This window comes from Emys orbicularis, chromosome 7 (genome assembly GCF_028017835.1).
Source record: "Emys orbicularis isolate rEmyOrb1 chromosome 7, rEmyOrb1.hap1, whole genome shotgun sequence".
Lineage (NCBI taxonomy): Eukaryota > Metazoa > Chordata > Testudines > Emydidae > Emys > Emys orbicularis.
In genome coordinates, this window is record NC_088689.1 from 35,210,762 (window position 1) to 35,229,554 (window position 18,793).

Below are 18,793 nucleotides of genomic sequence, written 5' to 3' on the forward strand. Positions count from 1 at the left end.
TATCCTCTGCCGACAGAAACTCACCCTCTATGCTCCCCTTTCTGCCCTCATAAGAGCTCTTCACAGGAGTCTCCTGTTTCCTTGGGAATCTCCCTCTAACTGAGCTTGGATAACCTTTATTAGATCCAGGTGCTTGTTTTCTAATAATTAACCCTTACTCAGCAAACTGGTGTAGTCAGTGACTCCCAGGTGGGTCAGCAAAAGGCAGTCACGGGCAGACTGGGCCATGACTGCCCCGAATGGGGCCAATTTTCCCATGACAGGCTCCAACGTGGTTGGTCTCTACATGGTACTGGAATATAAATGTTAGGAGGCGGCATGGTGGAAGGGGCAGGGCTATCTCGATTCTCAGAACAGCTTCTGAGTAGGACTCTGAGAGGAGCAGATGATTTTGTATTCTCCTTCCTCACTTCAACCCCCAGACCCAGCTCTTAGCTGTCTCAAAAGTCAAAAGCTTGGGACTCCCAACAGGCCCAGACGACTGTGCTTCGTCAACTAACGGAGTACATCTGACCTGGTCAACCCCTAGCCCATAGGAGTTGCATACCTCAGCTGAATGTGTTTGTTAGACTGCCTGTGGAAGGCCAGGGTTATAGAACACCATTGTTGAAAAATCTGTTGCACAGAAAATAGCTGATGACAAGGACCTTGACCTCAGCAGGACTGTACATGTTTTACCAGCGTTGTTGTTTGAAGCTCACTTTATTGTTGTATCGTATTATTCAGATACATGTACAGCTTTTGTTTTAATTCACTGTGAACTCTGTCTTGACAGAACAAAATAACTTGAAAATGGCAAGAGCAATAAATATCAAACCATTAAATCTAAAATGTATAAATATAAAACATCAGTAATTGCTGAAAAACATCATTGGAAAATCCGGCAGCCATTTTTCTACTTGGGGCATCTGTTTGGTAGGCCATTTATCTTCCATCAGCATCACCTCAGATCCAGCACAATTATTTTTGTTTCTGTCCCAACTACATGTTTACAGGTCTGTAAAAGAAATCAACCCATTATTCACTGACAGCAGCCAATGAAGGTAATATATCATTTGAATGTCAGGCAAAATTGCATGAGCAACAGGTCCAGTTCCAAACCAAATCATAAAAGAGCTATTCCATATCCTGTATGTTCTTTCTGCTTTCTTCTCGGTGACAGCTACAAAAAAGTTACTTCAGTGTTCCCAGTACTTTCTAAGGTGCTGAGTAACAGCCCTGGATACCAACACTCTCCATTTAGCAATAGAACAGTAAGCCACTGGCAGTGGCACTGCAAGTTCTCTCATACTACTCTGCCGATGTTCCTCACCCCTGACCAGCTCTACCACCATGGCAAAACGGGTAGTTCTGACGTTATTTGTATTCACATTGTGATGTCTTTGCTGAAACTGCTAATAAGGGTGTCAACCAGTGTTGTCAGTATGGTTTTGGAGGCTTGCTGTATCCACAGACCTAAAACCCACAAATCATTTCATATAGGCCACAGGCACCCATTAGATGGCAGCCACTTTAGTTCACTACCAAACTGGGCTGGACTCCAATGAGATATGTGGTTTGGGGCTTCCTCTTAAGTTTTGAGCCTGTTTTATTTAGGCACAAGTTTTATTGGCTCCCAGGTTTGCCTGTTAACATGTACAGGGTTAACTTTGCAAGCATGGACTGAAAGTTTAACAGAAAAGTGACTATAGCTGCAAAACTGGCCATGTGTTCTTTAAAGAGAACAGTGCTGAAGGGTTAGATTTTTGACACAGGCTATCACTCTTGTGCTCTCAGTTATGTATTTGACTAGGCTGCCTGTAGCTTGGCTGGATATGCAGGGAAAAGGGGGAGCTGGGTGCTCACTATTCCTCATCTGGGACAGGTGGGCAGAGCCTAAACTATACTCCCGCCCCAGTAATGCACCAGCCAGCCAAACTGAGCTAGTTTCAGATATGTCTGAATTTTCAGCTGATATAAGGTCAGCTGCCATTTGCTACTCCGATGGGGGAAGCAGAGACGGACCTGTGCCTTTTGGGGGGGTATTTGAGGCAAAATGCCTCTGGAGTTTCCTCTTACCCCCTACAGTTCACTCAAGATTGTGCTTAAAGATATAATCTAGCCCTAAATAATTGAATATGTTTGGAAACAGCCAAACACTGTTGGCCATAAACTGGCTTCAAAACATAACCATTATGTTCTGGTTCAAGAGAGTGTGACACTGGCAGACTAGGTGCCAGCTCGTGCCATGGCCCCATAGGTCTCAGTGAACACTGACAAATGCATAGCAGGAAAGCAGTCTTGCTCACCTGTGTGTTAGTATGGTTAAAATATGTGTAGATTTTTAAAAAAAATGTGTTTAGGCTCTATGAAATGCTCGTAAGTAGCTGCCTGCATTCATCTCACACACAATATCTGTAGTCCATGTTTAAGGTAATATTTAAATGTTTGCTTTGTAACTATAGAAGCAATTGCAATAGAACTGCAAACCCCCATAGGCAGAAGAGAAGCATTAACAAGTGTGAAATACTAGTTCATCACAAGAGGTGTCATCTTCTGTCCCGCAAAAGGCAGCCCATAGACACCAGCTGAACCATTGTGCAACATCGGTGGAGAAGAGATTGTGGATTGCTCCCCTCCACACGCATGAAGAGGAGGCATGCATGAGCACAGCCCATCAGATTGAATTCTGGGGAAGGGGAATAACTGTCAAGAAGAAGTTATCTTGATTCTGCTTGAACGATGAAGGGCAAAGATTTTTAATGTAAGCAAGAGTGGCCCAGTTCTTGGCCTGGATTAGCCCTAAACGACATAGCTTACAGCAGCTTTTCTTCCCCTTCTGGAACCTAAGACTAACTCATTTATGTGCATATGTTTACCTGCTTTAACCTTGTAAAAAACATTTCTTTTTCCTAGTTAATAAATATTTGGTTAATTTATTATAGGATTGGCTACATGCATTGTCTTTGGTATAGGATCATTAGTGCAATTGACTTGGGGTAACCTGAATGTTGTTATTTTTGGTGTAAGGGACCATCTCTCACAAAGGAAAGCTTACCTGAGTGGCAGGACAGATTGGAGTACCCAAAGGGACTGTCTGTGACTCCATGTTAAGGCCTGAAACATTCACACTTGATCCTTGGCTGGCGAAATCTAAGTATAGAACTCTCAACCAATTTCTGATGTGTGCCCTGCTTCTTAACAATTTGTCCTGAGGTTGGTACTCATGCTCCTGAACCACTCCAGGCAGCTTGACAGGAGGATTTTGTAATGTTATACATCAGCTTTAATACTTGTGAGTCAAAGGAGAAGGCTAAACCAGCAGAGGCACCCACAATGGAAGACAGAGACTTGAAACATAGGACAGACTTGTAACACTGGAAGACAATTTATAAGATGACAGGGTGAGCTATGTTGGTCTCTGATGGGAAACGTAATATCTCCATGCTTTGTGATAGTAGTTGTGTACTTGGTGCCTTGTACAGAGAAGGAAGTGAGCTACGTAGCCTGGGATTGCCTTTTCAAAACATGGTTGTAATGTTCAGTAGCAAGAGCCCGTGTAACAAGAGCCAAAACAACCTGGGGTGGGATTTTCAAAAGTGTTCAGCATTCGCCTAACTCTGGTCTCATGGGAATTAATGGGAAAACTACCATTAACGTCAACAGGGGCAGAGTTAGACTCATGGTCAACTTTTGAAAATCCCACCCCAAAGGAAACTAGGGCTTGGGTTCCAGCGTTTGTATTCCACTTCCACTCCCCAAGGGAGAGGCTGTACCTCTATGTGCAGTAAGTCTGTGCTCTTATTTATCAATTCTGGCTAACACTCCAGTAGCCCTGTTTCCATATTTGGGAACTCTGCCAAGAGAAGGAATATTGCCTTTATTTCAAACAACGGAATGACATTTCTGATAATCATTAATGACTATTTAACTGTTCAGTCACAGATTCTCATTATAAACCCTTTAGCCATGTAAAGAGCACACTAGAACCTTTGACCACCCAACTAACTGGAAAACTACTTTGTGGTTACTGGAATAGCTTCTGAGAGGCTGGTGGAAAGGGTGAAAGGAAGCAGAGGTTCAATAGAGAAAATTATCCTTCATGGTGGCTGTTAGCTCTGCAGGCTTATTGGACATCACAGCTGGGGAAGTCAGTTGTGATTCTTTGTTAGGAAAAAAATCTCTTAAGTGATCATGGAAAACTTCTGTGGGAATTCTCTGGCCCTTTTCCTCTTGGCATGGGACTACTGACCAGCTGTTAAGAAGGACAACAGGAGTATATTTTCCATGCTTAGGGAGCACTCAGACATCCTAATGCGGGAAAGCTTCTTTTCTGGCTGATATTATATTTCTCAAGTTAGGCAGAGAGCTGTTCGTAACATTTACTGGTTACTGCCTCTCAAGTAGTGATAAGAAGTGTAATCTTTGTTTTATGTTTTACACAGAAATAATCTCAATAACCAAATTAATTTCTTTAGGTTTGGCTCTCTGCTGTAGTTACAGATAAATTAGTTTAGTGGGGAACTGAGAGTCATAGAATGAAAGACTTTATTTAAAATAGAATAGTTGGTTAAAGCAAACAGGAATTACGATGAAACTATACACTGCAGTTATATTCACATTCCAAGCTGAAAGAGTTCATCCAGGGACGATCAGTCCCTGGATAAGAAGAATGGGTGTATAATCCTTCCATTAACTGTACCATGATGGTAAATGAGTGCGCTAGTTTAAAAGTTAGTGTGCTACCCTTTTTTATAATCAATTAATTAGCATTAAACCTGCCTTTTACCATATCTATATTTCTACTAATTAATTAAAATACCTTCTATTGTCTATGGGCTATTTAATACTAAACAGTATTAACATCTGCATAAATGCCATTCCAATAACTATCACTGTAGATAATATGTTTCCAAAACATTCACATTACATCCAAAACTCTTGTTAAAACCAGTTAGAACCAAAGATATCAAAGAAACAGGAATTAATTCTGGGAAGTGCTATGGCCTATATTATACAGGAAGTCACACTAGATGATTACAATGATCACATCTTTGACTTTTTTTTTGGAATATGTTAAGACTATTTTTTAAGTAATATACCTACATTAAATAGTCTAGGTTCCTTAGTATGTGGGTGAAACCCCTTCTTTTTACAAGCAGAAACTTCAAGCATGCCAGCATTAGTAAGTCTGAAGATCCCAGTGCTGGAAAGCAAAGAACAAAACTGACTTAAGGTTTGTAGCATTAAAAGAACTTGGTTCAAATAAGCATTAGTCCGTCAAACACAAGTTACTGGGTTCAATACAGAGTAAGTGGGTGAAATTTAATGGTCTCTGATGTACAGGAAATCAGATAAGATAATAAAATGGTCCTTTCTGGCATTAAAAGCTATGAGTCTATAAAGTAGAAAATATCCTGCCAGATACAGCTGATCTATACTCTGCTTTGAGTCTTTATTACTAGTAAAAAAGAAATTCTACAGAAGAACAACGAGCCACCTGACTACAAATCAATTCACTTTGATTAATGTTCCTAAAACTGAATAAAAAAATAGAACATCAGAAATACAAGTGGAGGGGCTGGTCCTATATAAACTCTTACTCAAGGATTAGTCCCTACTCACATGAGTAGTCCCACTGAAGTCAGCAATTACTCAGGTGAGGAAAGGCTACTCCTTTGAGTACTGAGTTAGAAAGATTGTTACAAAAGGCTTTGGACCCATCGTTTCACATTTGATGTACAAACTTTTGCTGAAGACTATTACTTTTGTAAGTCTGACGAGAATAATGAAAGACCAATTCTTATCCCCTGCCCAAAGCCCATGAAGATCGGCCCTACTACATGTACTGGAGGGGCAGGGAAAGGGGGAGAAACAGAATCTTGCCTACCCTCCACTACCCAGGTCATGGCACAGCCATGTTACTGGTTGTTACTGCCACTTCTAGACTGCAGGAGCCATCATAGCCAGCAATGCTTTTTGTATGGGGCAATTTTGCACAGGGGTTCCAGAGAGCTATACCTTTGCCACATGTAGGGGGTATGTGGAGACAGAATGTGTATGCTGGCTGTATTCCTTTAGCCGTGATGAGTTAAGATAACATGCAGCTCCTGGGTAAAACTGCATTGCTAGTGATTACATACATGTGCTTTTTTATCATGGTCACACTTTAAGATTCTATTTATAAATTGTTTGTAAAGGGTTAATAACAGATTAATCAATGTTACAGACATGAGTAAGACATGCAATAGATGTTACAAGCATAGCAGTAGAAGGTATTATAGATGTTTATAAGCCATGATTACAAGCAATCTATTGACCTGCTCCATATGTCCATTTTTAAAAGCATGTAGGCATTGTTCCACTCAGCATTTCCTAAGGGTTAGATTCACAATGGGGACATAGGTACCTAAGTTCAACATTTAGGTGCCACTGGCATTCACAAAACCACCACTGACCTGAAGGCACCTTCATTTCTGCTGGTAGGCATGTGCCAAGCCTCCTAAATCCTGAAGCCACCCCACAGCTCACAAGCTGCTCATGCCTGAGCCCTGGCTGGTGGGATTCTCAAACTAGGTGTTTCCCTGCCTATCTCACTTGCAGGGCCCGATTCGGTAGGTGTGCTACAATATAGTCAACCTGCACAAAAGACAGCCAGGAATTTTCAGGGCTGGCTGGCGTACATGGGTGCCCCAGAATACCTCATAGCCCAGAGGTTAGGTTACTCCCCTGGGATGTGGGAGACCCAGGTTGCAATCCCCACTCTGTCTGATTTGGAGCAGGAACTTGAACCCAGCTCTCCCACCTCAGAAGTGAGTGCCCTAAACTTCACATTATTCTGAGGCAGATATCACTCAATGGCTCCTGTTGGAGCTGTTACACTTTGTATAAATAATTACATATTTATTGGAGCAGGGACTTGAAATTGACTGACCAACATCCCAGGTGTGTGCCCCAATCATTGGGATATATAGTCTCAGTCTCTTGTACTCATGCTGCCTCTAAAGGGGACCTGGAATACCAAATAACTTGGTTAGGACATGCACCTGGAACATGGGAGACCTACTCCACATCAGGCAGAGCAGGGATTAGAAAACAGGCCTCCCACATTCCAAGTGAACGCCCTAGCCCCTGGGGATGAACTATCATCAGCGGGGGTAGGAATGTTCATTACTCTTGTTTTTGCTAGAAAAGGCTGACCATTCTTGGGCATCTAACTCCAGGAGAGGGGTCAAGCCTGTGAAGCTGGAGCACAGACAGGAGCCTCTGGCACCCAAGGGTACATATACTCTGCAGTTAGCCACCTGCGGCTGGCCTGTGCCAGCTGACTCAGGCTCCTGGAGCTCGGGCTAAGGGGCTGTTTAATTGTGGTGAAGTTCGGGCTCGGGCTACAGCCCAGGCTCTAGGAACCTATGAGGTAGGAGAGTCCCAGAGCCTGGGCTACAGCCTGAGCTCAAACATCTACACTGTACTTAAACAGCCTCTTAGCCCAAGCCCTGCTGGCACAGGCCAGCTGCGGGTGGATCTGGGCCCTGAGCCCTGCCCCTTCTTTTGTATTTCACTCCTGGGTGTCTTAGGTGGCTCCCAGCTCAGTTTGCTGGCTTCTGAGAATCCCTTCCTTAATGCCTAATTCGCCCCCTGGGGAGCCTGGATATCCAACTTGGGTGTGTGAATTCCACTAGGGGGCCAGGCACCACGGAATTACATGTTGCAACACTCAGCATTGCAATGCCTAAGCCCCTTGTGAATCCAGACCTTAGGCCTTGTAACGCTGAGAGGAGCAATGCTAACATACCTTTACAAATTTGGCCTGTAACAAATGTACTTTAAACAGCTTTTAGTCATTTATTTGTACTTTATAAACCATTGGTAAAACAGAACCTTAATATAAAGTGTGACTTATCTCTAACCTCCCATCACTTCAGTGTTTTTCCATTAACAAGCTAAAAAACCTACACCATCCACCTTCTTCACTAAGGAGAGTGCAGTTTGGATTCTGTGAGACACCTGACAAGGAGATCCATGAGGTCTAGAACTACCACAGTCCAATGCGGTTACACCTACCAAGTGGAGTGGAGCATCACCATTTACAGAATTTTAAAATGAAATAGGAGACAAAGTGAAGTCAAATAACATTGCACACACAGGCTCACTGGAATGCAAGCCTAGATCAATTTAGAACACAAGGGAAAAAACCCACACATATATACTACAACCTTTTATCTCCTTCACCTTAGTTGACATTCAGATGCTGTTTTGCAGGTGATCTAGTTTTGAGATAGCAGGCTGGGAGAGATAGCTAAACATTACTTAGAAAAAACAGAACTCACTCATTATGTTTTGGTGAACAAACAATTGCAATAGCCTCTGGTAACATTAGCTGATAAGAACAATGAGTATGAAGATCAACACTGGATAAGAATGCAGTTTGTGTTGGATGCGTCTACAAAAAGAAAGGGAAAGCTCTGCATAGTGAAAGTATTTCTTAGTCAAGTCAAGGTCAAAAATCCATTCAAGAAGAAACAGGATTTTGTAACAAGAGAAAGTGTTAGCATTTCCCCCAGATTCAGTTTTTATTATTTGCTACTAAACCTTAACTTTTCCATGGCACAACACACCTCTGAGGATAATTTCATGAATGACTCAGCAATGCAAAGCTAAATGCTACAGTGTCAGGAGTAAATCCCTAATACCATGTGTATGAAGGCTTACAAAACAATTTTAAACTCTTCTGATTATCAGATTAATGTTCTTATGAAAGGAAACAAATCTAGATTGAAAAGGCATGTGTGAATATAACAAGATGGCAGACAGAGAGCAAAGGACTTAAATTAATTGTCCAAAATCCCTATAAGTGGGATCATACACCAACCATATCAAGTAGAAAGTAAAAATTAGAACATAATTGAAAGTAACTGTCATTAGAAGGTAAAAAGTGAATCAACACCTATAAGAAAATGGAAGCCTGAAGCAGGTTGAAATTTTACATGGTGTTCACATTACATCACTGTCTTTGGTTTCAATGCAAACATGGATTTAATATGAAATTGACAGAGTTGGTGGCCCCAGTAAACCATTTTCCTGTCCCATGAAAATTTTCAAGTTAAAAAAAAAAAAAAAAAATCCTGACCCAAATCAGGACCAAAAATTGAAATCTCAAAAATGTTTGAGAACTGAAACTCACCAAAATTATTCAGTTCAGTTCAACTGAAATGTTTTGATTTGATATTTCAAAATGTTTTGTTTCCATTTAACAATTTTACATTATAAATTAAAATTTTTAAACAAAAAGTTACTCCGAAAGGAAAAATTGAACTTTTCTTAGGAAAAGTCTCTTCCTTCTCACCATGCCTGGAATAAACTCACAATGCTCAAAACTGTTTGATCCAAACTCTGCAGTTTGAAAACCTGCAAGTAATGGTTTTAGCAACAGGGTGTATCTAACACAAATGGGCCAAATTCTGCACTGAATTCTATCTTGTATACATTAGGATTTTAAATGGCTGTCCGTCACCGTAGAAGCTGAGTGAATTCCATATAAAATCAATAGCAAAGTCCTAGTGGACTTTATGAAGTCTCTGTCTCTTTTCCTTTTTGAGGATACATGTCAGACATGTAAATGGTATTGAATGAGGTGTACGTAAGACAGAATTTTGGGCCAAATTCTGCCAACAGACAGACAGCTCCTATTGTTTTAAATAGAAGTTGCACAGGCAAAACTGGGCCCACTGTATCAATGAAACACTTTACAGCTTCCTAGAAATAAAGAACAGCTTGTATCAGTGGATGACATTTATGTCAAATCAGGTCACCAGCACAAAAACTGAGAGAGAAAATTAGTTTAAATCATGCAAATTATTTCTTTAAACTGGGGTTTCCAGTGCTGGTTCTGTATATCCTATCTAGCCAATACAGAGAAGTCAACATCCACAAGGCATACGTACATGGATCCACCCCAAAGTGAGGAGATTGTGTTGATCCTGAATGCTGAATAATTCTTCCACATTCTCCATGTCGCAGTAATCCGGTCCTGCAGACTGCTTTGGCACTATTACATGGGTAATAGTAAATTCATTATGTGTCTGTAAAACACATGGTAGGAAGATGACTTGAATTAATGGTCTTCTAATGAACAAATGCTGAACATGAATTGGAGGAGAAAAGGGTCAGATCCTCAGCTGCTATAAGTTGCAGTAGCTCCACTGAGTTTAATTAAACTATGCCAGTTTACACCAGCTAAGAATCTGGCCAGTATTTCATCACAGCAATAGACAGAGAAGCAACAAACATATTTGAAATGTGTATACACAGAAAAATGTTAAAAGGAGAGATGATGTCTGTTAAGAATGAAAGCAAGAGTTAAAAATACAATTACTTTCTTTGAAGCTTGGAAACACAACATGCTTCCCTGTTTTTATTATTCTTGGCTTTTGTGTGTGTCTAATGCACTTTGAACTTCTTTGTACTTGCCTGTCTGTGCATCAGCATCAGTGGTGCTATCTCCCCTGCTCTGGGAACAAACTGATAATTAAGTTCTGCTGCAAAGTTAGCTAATTGGCCACTAAACATTATCTAGGATATCGGAAAAAACAAACAGCAGTGATTTTTGTTTTAATTGCTGACAGTGGTGGATTTTTTTTAGAATTTGATAACACCCACCAATAGCTTCTAACATTTTTAATATCCAGTTTTCCTGTAACTAAACCTCATTTTGTTTGATGAATACCAAGGAATGTTCTTGAAAAATCCTGTAGTGGAGGTTAATTGTACAGCTTAACAACAGTACATGACCACAATAACTATGGAGAGTTAAAATCAAATAGGTCTGTAATAATGCAAACAGCAGACCACAATTCAATAAAATAATCTTGTGGATCCGTAAGATTATTTTATAAAGTTAATTACATTACACACGGAGGGCTTGTCTCTACTACTGCTTAAGTCAATGTATGTTATGTCACTCCGGGGTGTGAAAAAAGTCACCCACCTGAGCGACACTCTCCTACCAACACAGATTCCACCTCTCATTGAGGGGGAGTAATTATGCCGATGGGAGAGCGCTCTCCCGTCGACATAGCGTATCTTCACCAGACGTGCTACAGCAGTGCAGTTGCGTCGATTCAGCTGTGCCAATGTAGCACGGTAGTGTAGACTAGCCCTTACACTTCAGATCTGCTTTTGCTTTGATATCAGTTCATTACAGGAAAATACAGTACTATCAAAAGTGCCTTCCCCATACAAATGTGAAGGTTCAACTGTACCAGTTTTCCACAGAGAATTCCACATGTCTCTATTCCTCTTACTGTATTTGCCTCCGCTAGCAGCAGAAATTTGTGACAAAGATCTGTGGGTAAAACTACACCTCGGAGTGCTTCAGCCACTTGATCTAATAAACAAGGAAAAAGGGCATTTATAATTTAGTCTTCAGTGCAAAATTTTCTAAGGTAACAGGTTTACACAGTTAAAGATCAACTGAACTGACTTACATAGGGAGTGCCATACTTGCCACAAAGAAGTTTTGGTTCAGAATAATATAGAACTTTACAGAGCAGAACCTTTCTTCTATTAGATGTACATCAAAGAATACAAAATGTTAACTGGCTTGCATTCACTAAGGCAGTGAACTAGCATTATTTCCTGGTCCAAATTTTCGGAAGAACTCTAAAAATGCAACCACAGTGGACCTGGTCCTGCTCCCATGGAGTTAATGGCAAAATTCCCATTTAATTCAATGGAAGCAATTGGGCCTGATGTCTGCAGGCCTAGCTATTGGAACTTGTAGGTGTGAAATGGGTAATCTCAGATGTAAGTATCCATTTTAGGTGAGAAAACAAAGGGTAATGCACAGACACACAAATATTCCAGGAACATTTGGTCCTCCATGTCAGAGAAAGCTACAATGAAATAAACACATTCAGGTCGATATCATATAGTATGTTAGGAGAGGAAGAGGAGCATTACAGCCCCACTGAACACTTACTCTGAACAGTGCTTAAAGTGGCTGCTGGCTTTAAGGCCTGGTTTACTGGAGGAGACTGTCCAGCAGATACAGAGGCATCACTCTTACTGGCTTTCTCAGAAAATGTGATAGATACGGAGTTATTCTGATGCATAGAAATGCAAGACAACACACTTCCATCAATCTGTTCAGACATAACCATATTCTCTTTAATTTTCTGATCTCGGGCTAGTTCTTGCTTCTTAAGCTGATCTTCAAAGAACTGAAACTGCTCTGTTTCAAGCTGCTGTTGTCGCATCTGCGCAATTCTCTTCTTTTCTGCTTCTATCAATCTCTGCTGCTCCAGTTTCTTTAAGAATTCAGCTTTACACTTGTTCTGCAACGTATGTAAATAAAGTGGTCAGATCCTTTAGACAATGTTAAAAGCGTCACAAAATAGTGAGGGGAAAGCTAGCAAACTGATTAACTAGTTATCAGACAATAACGACACTGTTTGGAATACATTAGCCACACTGCCCAATACAATTGTGCCCACAGAAGTGCTCTAAAATAATAAACATGATGTACTTGGGGATAGAGGACAGAGATCTCCCATTCTGCACACCCCTGATACATTATGCATTTACCTCAATATTAATAGTATTTGCCATTGACACACTTATATTTTAGCAGAAATAATTACAGTCTAAAAAAAGTCATTTTTGAATAGGGGGGTAAGGGGAGGAGGCACAAACAAGCCTTTATCATCAAGGACACATTTATCTTCAGGTGAATTTCACAGCACAGTTCTCTCTCTGGCACCTTCTCCTGCCCTTTTCCTTTCTTCACTTCAATTTCCCTTGGACTGCTTCCATGAAACCTAGGGTATGTCTACACTTAAACCACTGCACAGACACTCACTACAATGAAAGGGGGGTTCTCCCATCGCTGTAGTTAATCCACCTCCCCGAGAGGCAGTTGCTATGTTGAAGGAAGAATTCTTCCATTGACTAGTACTGTCTACACCAGGTGATAGGTCGTCATAGCTACGTCTCTCAGGGGTGTGGAGCTATGCCAATGTAAGTTTTCAATGGAGATCAACCCTTAACCTTGCATTGTATGGATTTTTCCACACTACTTATTGTTCTGTCTCGGTCACGTAGGTCTTCACTGTACTCGCATCTCCCTCCAGCTGCCCAACACCAACTGCTATTCCACAAACTGCAGGGAACCTTCAGGTTCCAACATTCCTTCCCCACTTCTGTTAAAGAGACAGCAACACAAACTTTCAGAAGCAAGTTAAAATATAGATACTTAAATCAATAACCAACAAACAAAACAAAATAAAACCTCAGAAACAAATCTTGAATGGAAACTTGGATTCTTGTTCCAAATTCCAGGAGACACATTGTGGAGAAAGAACAGTGTTCCTTACTTCCTCTACCTCTTTCCATTACAAGCTTTTGAACTACAAATCCTACTCTCAGTGACTTTATTACACAAAGTGGGAATATGACTATGCAGCCCTTAATAGTTACTTAAATACACTCACGAGTCAACCAGAACCTAGACTAACTTTGTACCTTTCATAATGCCTTGATGGATGTCAGAGTTCAAGGGAATACTAGTTGTGTTGTAGTCTAATTTTGCTTTTTCTTCAGGGAAAAGGGGCCGATTCAAATACTCATTAGTACAGCATCTGACTTTATCAAATAAAATAGTATTAACCAAACTGCGATAGAGGCTTTTTCTACAATAGATAAAGACAGCCAGACATTAAGCATTTCTATTAAGTAAATACTAAAATATTTACATATTTATTTCTAAATAACCACACGTGTACATCACATATTTTCAAATAAACTGCTTTATTAGAAGTTCAAAAGACGCAGTTTCTAATAGTGCCTAAACAATTGTAAAATTTTGAGTTTTTGCTCATACAACTACTTTATTTGAATTTTGATTATGTAATATTTATAACTAACTGATTAAATAAATAAACATTCATAGGAATAATGCTTTAAAAATTAAATGTGAATTCAGATAAGACTTACTTTGTCTTGCATATATTCTTGGTATTCCGCATTATATTTCTTTAAAAGATCCTTCTTCAATTCATCTGTCCTTGGAAATGCAACCTCTTTCAGTTTCTTTTGGGATGGGGGGGGAGGGAAGGGGAGGAGAAATTAAAAAAAAGTTAAACTGATTTCCTGCCTTCGAAACAAAAACAAACAAACAAACAAACAAACAAACAATTAGCTGGGAAGGAAAACCAGCTGGAATGCAGATTAAAAATGTCAATCATTTCAAAACAAAGTTAAAAATACTAATTACAGGCGTGTCAAATATATAAGGCCATATCCGTACCTGTTGTCAATTGGCACAGTCCATTGAAGCTATGCCAGTTTACACCAACTGAGATCTGGCCAACAGATTTCTTATAGAAAAGGAAAATCACTTTTCCAACCAGTCTGAGGCACAAATGACATGTGACAAATGGCATTACTGGCTCAGGTGAAATTTGTTTCTAGGTTTCAGATCAGCTTTGGCCCAGATCCTGCAACGAGCTGTCTGGGATGAGCCTAGATGGGACTCCACTCAGATGTAGGGTTCTGCTTGTGGAGAGTTCACCACAGGAATGGGGTCTTTGATATTACATGTTTCAAGACCTTAATTTAAAGTACTTAAGAATGTACTTAATCCCATTGATTAACAGAATTTAAGCACACGCTTGGTCACCCTCTCTTGAATGCTTTCCTGACTCAAGGCCCAAGGCAGAATAAGAATTGGAAGAAAATTATGTGGACCAAGCCTCAAAAGGAACCTTATTAAATGTATTAAACTTACAATGATAGACCTCAATCACATGGCACTTTATATATACTTGCTTAGCTTTACTCACATAAGTACTTCTATTGAGTTCAATAGCTTGGGGCCATAGTTATTGGGGTGTTTAAATAATTCAAACAAACTGGAAAATTTAACATCAGTGTAGCATTTTGCCGGATGAATCTGAGTATATACAAATCAGTGCACTGCCCCCTTCTGGAATCACTTGGAATGCACTGTGGAATGGCAGCATGAGGCACAAGGTTCTTCTAGAAGAGACAGTTTTCCATATTTCAGTGAATATCAATGGATAATTTCAGGTGTTTTAAACTGAGGAGGGAACTAATTAAAAAGTTCATCCATTAATTAAAGCAATGATGAAACCAATATAGTACTGGAGAAATTGGGGAAAAAATTAAAAGGAAATGGAATACATATTTTAGTGTTAAAGAAAGCAGAAAATACTTTGGCTTATCAGCACATGTTAAGCAGATAATATACAGTTCACTAATAATTCCAAATGTCCCTCCGGCATTCAGAGGTCAAGCTAGCTTCTACTGAAGTCAAGGGTCATTCACTTAAATGGAAGCAGGATGAGATCCTAAATGCTTTTAAATTAAGGTATTTAAAATATATGTATCCTTTAGAAACAGATTTAACTAAGTGTCGAACAATCCATATACTATTGGCTCTGTTCAGTGATACCAATTAATTCACATTTTAGGAGTTGCAATTAGAATCCCAGCAATGATCAAGTGACTAAACTGAAATGAAACTTTGTTGCTAATGGAGCTAGTTATAAGAACTTAGTCTTGGTAGGCTGAGTTGGTTCCGAATGTATTTGTTAGTTCTGGGGAAAGAACAATTCAGTTACTGAGAGAGCAATTTGAGAAATGCCAGGAAAAAGCAAACCTACCTTCATGATATCCTGTTTTTCTGGTACTGCACATTGCTGATAGTCACGGTGACTGGGCAGCTTTTCTACAAATAAGCTAGAAAATGAAACACACACATTTTCCCCCTTATTAGCCAAAGGAAGATCCACAATAGCTTTTATGTTGGGAGGAAAACAAGTTTTGCATATCACAGCTGTTAAACACTGCATTCCAATTTGATTTATAGCAGTTTTCTGTGCTTTCACAGGTTTAAACCATGTCACTGAAATTCCAGCACAAATCTTAACCCCCACTATATTATTTTCTGTAGCTGGATGCACTTTTCCTTGTTCTTTAGTAGCAATGGGTAATAACAGGACTAACTAACACATGGCACCAGAAATCACCATGCTGGGCACTAGCTAGCCTTTGTAACCAGATCTTATCAGCATCACCCTTGTCCTTCCATCCCCCTTTCACTCTGAACACACTTGTTAGGTCTTGTCTTATTTAAGATCTTCAGGCCAGTGAATTTCCTTTATTCTATGTTTGTTCGTGGATTGGAGCCTCCACGAGCTACTGCAATGCAAATAATAATAATGATAACGTGGCAAAGGTGTAGGAGAGAAGGCTGCCAACAGAGGAAGTCTCTGTAGAGACTTGCATTACTGCAGCCCACTTTTAACCAGACCAACCTGTGCTATAAGGTGAAACAAATTATTATATAGCACAGGCAGAATCAATCACTATTGTGCACGTAGGATGCACACTGGATAGCCCTGTTTACAGCCACCCATAGCTTTCTGAAAAGTTCACCTTCCAGACTAGAAATTTCCTGGCCCTCTCTGTTCCCAAAAGTTGCATGTGTTTGTTTAAAAACAAACAACAACAAACAAAAGCAACAATGTCTGAACAAACAAACAGGATACCAAAGTGAGGGAAATTCCCCCCCCCCCATTATTATATATTTAACTTTTTTTAAAGCTCTACAGCCTAACTGGCTGCTTAGAAAGTGTAAATCTGGTGTGGACTTAGCTCTCAATTAGGAAGTAACTGAGTGTTCTAGTGAAATCTGCTTTTGATTTGATGGAGTTATGACCTTTTGGGGGGGGGGGGGGGAGAAATCGCATGCACAGGACAATTTGCAATGGCTTATTCATTCAGGGACAGACTCTGTCTAGTCTTTGTGTGGAAGAATAGTAGAATGAGGGAGTAAAAAGCCACTCTTTGTGGTCTATTTGATGTGAAATTACCAAACCAATCTATCCATCAGAATCATTAAGGTAAAAAAATCTACTGATTATTCCTTACGTTATAAATTTATTATAAAGAACAAAAGCATTCTCCAGGTTTCCTTCCTCCAGATATACAGATGCCATGCGTTCCATCTCTACTCCGGATCTAAAGTAACGACGTGGCGTAATATCCTCATTGATTGTGATGTTACATGCAAGCTTGCTTAAGGCACGTACTCGCTCCTCTGGGCTCACTGAAACATCTGTGTGGTCAGGCATAGCTGCTAACTTTTTCTGAAAAACAAGCAACACATCACAGGTTACATTTCACCTTGGATGGCTGACCCCATTCACACATGACCTTGTTCAAGACACTGAGGGAAATTTAAATTTAAATCAATAAATTAATTAAATAAAATCAATCAATCAATCACCACAAATGTTAGTAACAATGAAAAAACGTTATCATGCTCCTTAAATAGCATTAAAAACAATGAATAAATTATATTAAAAGCACAAAAGTTGTGAAACAAGATAAAGATAAAATTAAATTAACTGGAGTGAAACAAATAAAAGAAAATAAGCCTGATTTGGCAGCTTCCTAGATTTCCCAAGATATGAATTCCCATAAAGTGTCCCATTTTTATAGACATTTAAAGTATTCTACCTAGGCCTGATCTACACTTGGAACGTACACAGGCACAGCTACATCTCCTAAGGGGATGAAAAATCCACAAATTGGAGAGACATAGCTACGCCATCACCCCTCCTCCCCGTGCAGACAGTGCTAGGTCAATGGAATAATTCTTCTGATGACCTAGCTACCACCTCTCGGGGACGTGGAGTACCTCCAGCAAGGGGAGAAGCCCTCCTGTTGGCATAGGTTGTGTCTACACTGGAAATGCTACAGCAGCGCTGTGGCTGTAGAATTTCAAGTGTAGGCAAGCCCTTACCACTGGATGTAATGTTTACTGTTGGATGCAGCCTAACTGATGACAGCAGTCAGAATTTGCAGGATCACACCAGAAGTTCATTTCAGTGTTAACTTTACAGATTAAAGCATTCATTTACAGCTGAATAAACTAAAGCTATTTAACAGGACAGGAAGAGAAGCCAGCAAGAAAAGCCATGAACTCATGTTCTAAAAGGTTTAATACATTTTCTCTTTCATACCATAACTTAAATCATTTTGATTAGATTCCTGAATGAAACTGCTGCTGAGAAACTGCTTCATCTTATTATATTTTAAAGGCTTCAGTCTTTCAATTCAGAATGTGTATACAAACACACACCCAGAGGAAGTGCACAGTAACTAAAAGAGGGAGAAACCCAACAAACCAAAGGTATTCAATATAATATTTTTAAAAAATATTTAAATTCCAGCTTGCTACACTCCATGCGAAGGGGCAGCTGGGCAGAGAATAAGGGTGGTAGCAGGAAAGGTGGTTAGAACCTTGGAAAAACCCTTGAGCTGGTGGTCAGCACAACTAAACTAGTGTGGGTGGTGTCAGATAGTTTGCTGCTTTTTTGAAACTCTGGATGCCAAAGCATTAAATAACAAAATGTAATACATACCAATGAACTAACAGTGAATGGCTGTTCCATGTTGCCCACGGTCTGCAAACCAAGAAGATTATTATTTCTTTTCAATCTCTCCATCTGGTCACAAAGAACAAAATGGGGGGGGAGGGCACAGGGGAGGAGGGCGGAAAAAAAAATCAATGCAATATTCAGTGTTAGCAGTAAGTTACCCCCCTCGCCCCCCCCCCCCCGGCCCACGAGTCATGGTTTATTGGGCAAAGAGGAACTTCAGTACAAATATTCTGATTGTCACCATGTGCTAACATGAAATATGATAATGAAGTCATTTTAACTGGAAATATCTTCAAACATCTATGTTCTTATGCCATGCCAAGTACCATAACAGTTTAAAATCG

At 40.0% G+C, this 18,793-nt stretch overlaps 1 protein-coding gene across 1 annotated transcript; it reads right to left on the minus strand.

Moving 5' to 3' along the window:
- Window positions 1–697: 697 nt before the first annotated feature.
- On the minus strand, window positions 698–18,476 carry STAMBPL1 (STAM binding protein like 1). The gene is made up of 10 exons (XM_065407944.1): window positions 18,432–18,476; window positions 16,933–17,150; window positions 15,663–15,738; window positions 13,972–14,067; window positions 11,960–12,314; window positions 11,241–11,365; window positions 9,924–10,061; window positions 8,310–8,422; window positions 5,086–5,185; window positions 698–997 (listed from the first exon to the last, which is right to left on the minus strand). The coding sequence occupies exons 1-10, from the start codon at window positions 18,459–18,461 to the stop codon at window positions 941–943; spliced, it is 1,308 nt and encodes a 435-aa protein (XP_065264016.1). The 5' UTR covers window positions 18,462–18,476; the 3' UTR covers window positions 698–940.
- Window positions 18,477–18,793: the final 317 nt, after the last annotated feature.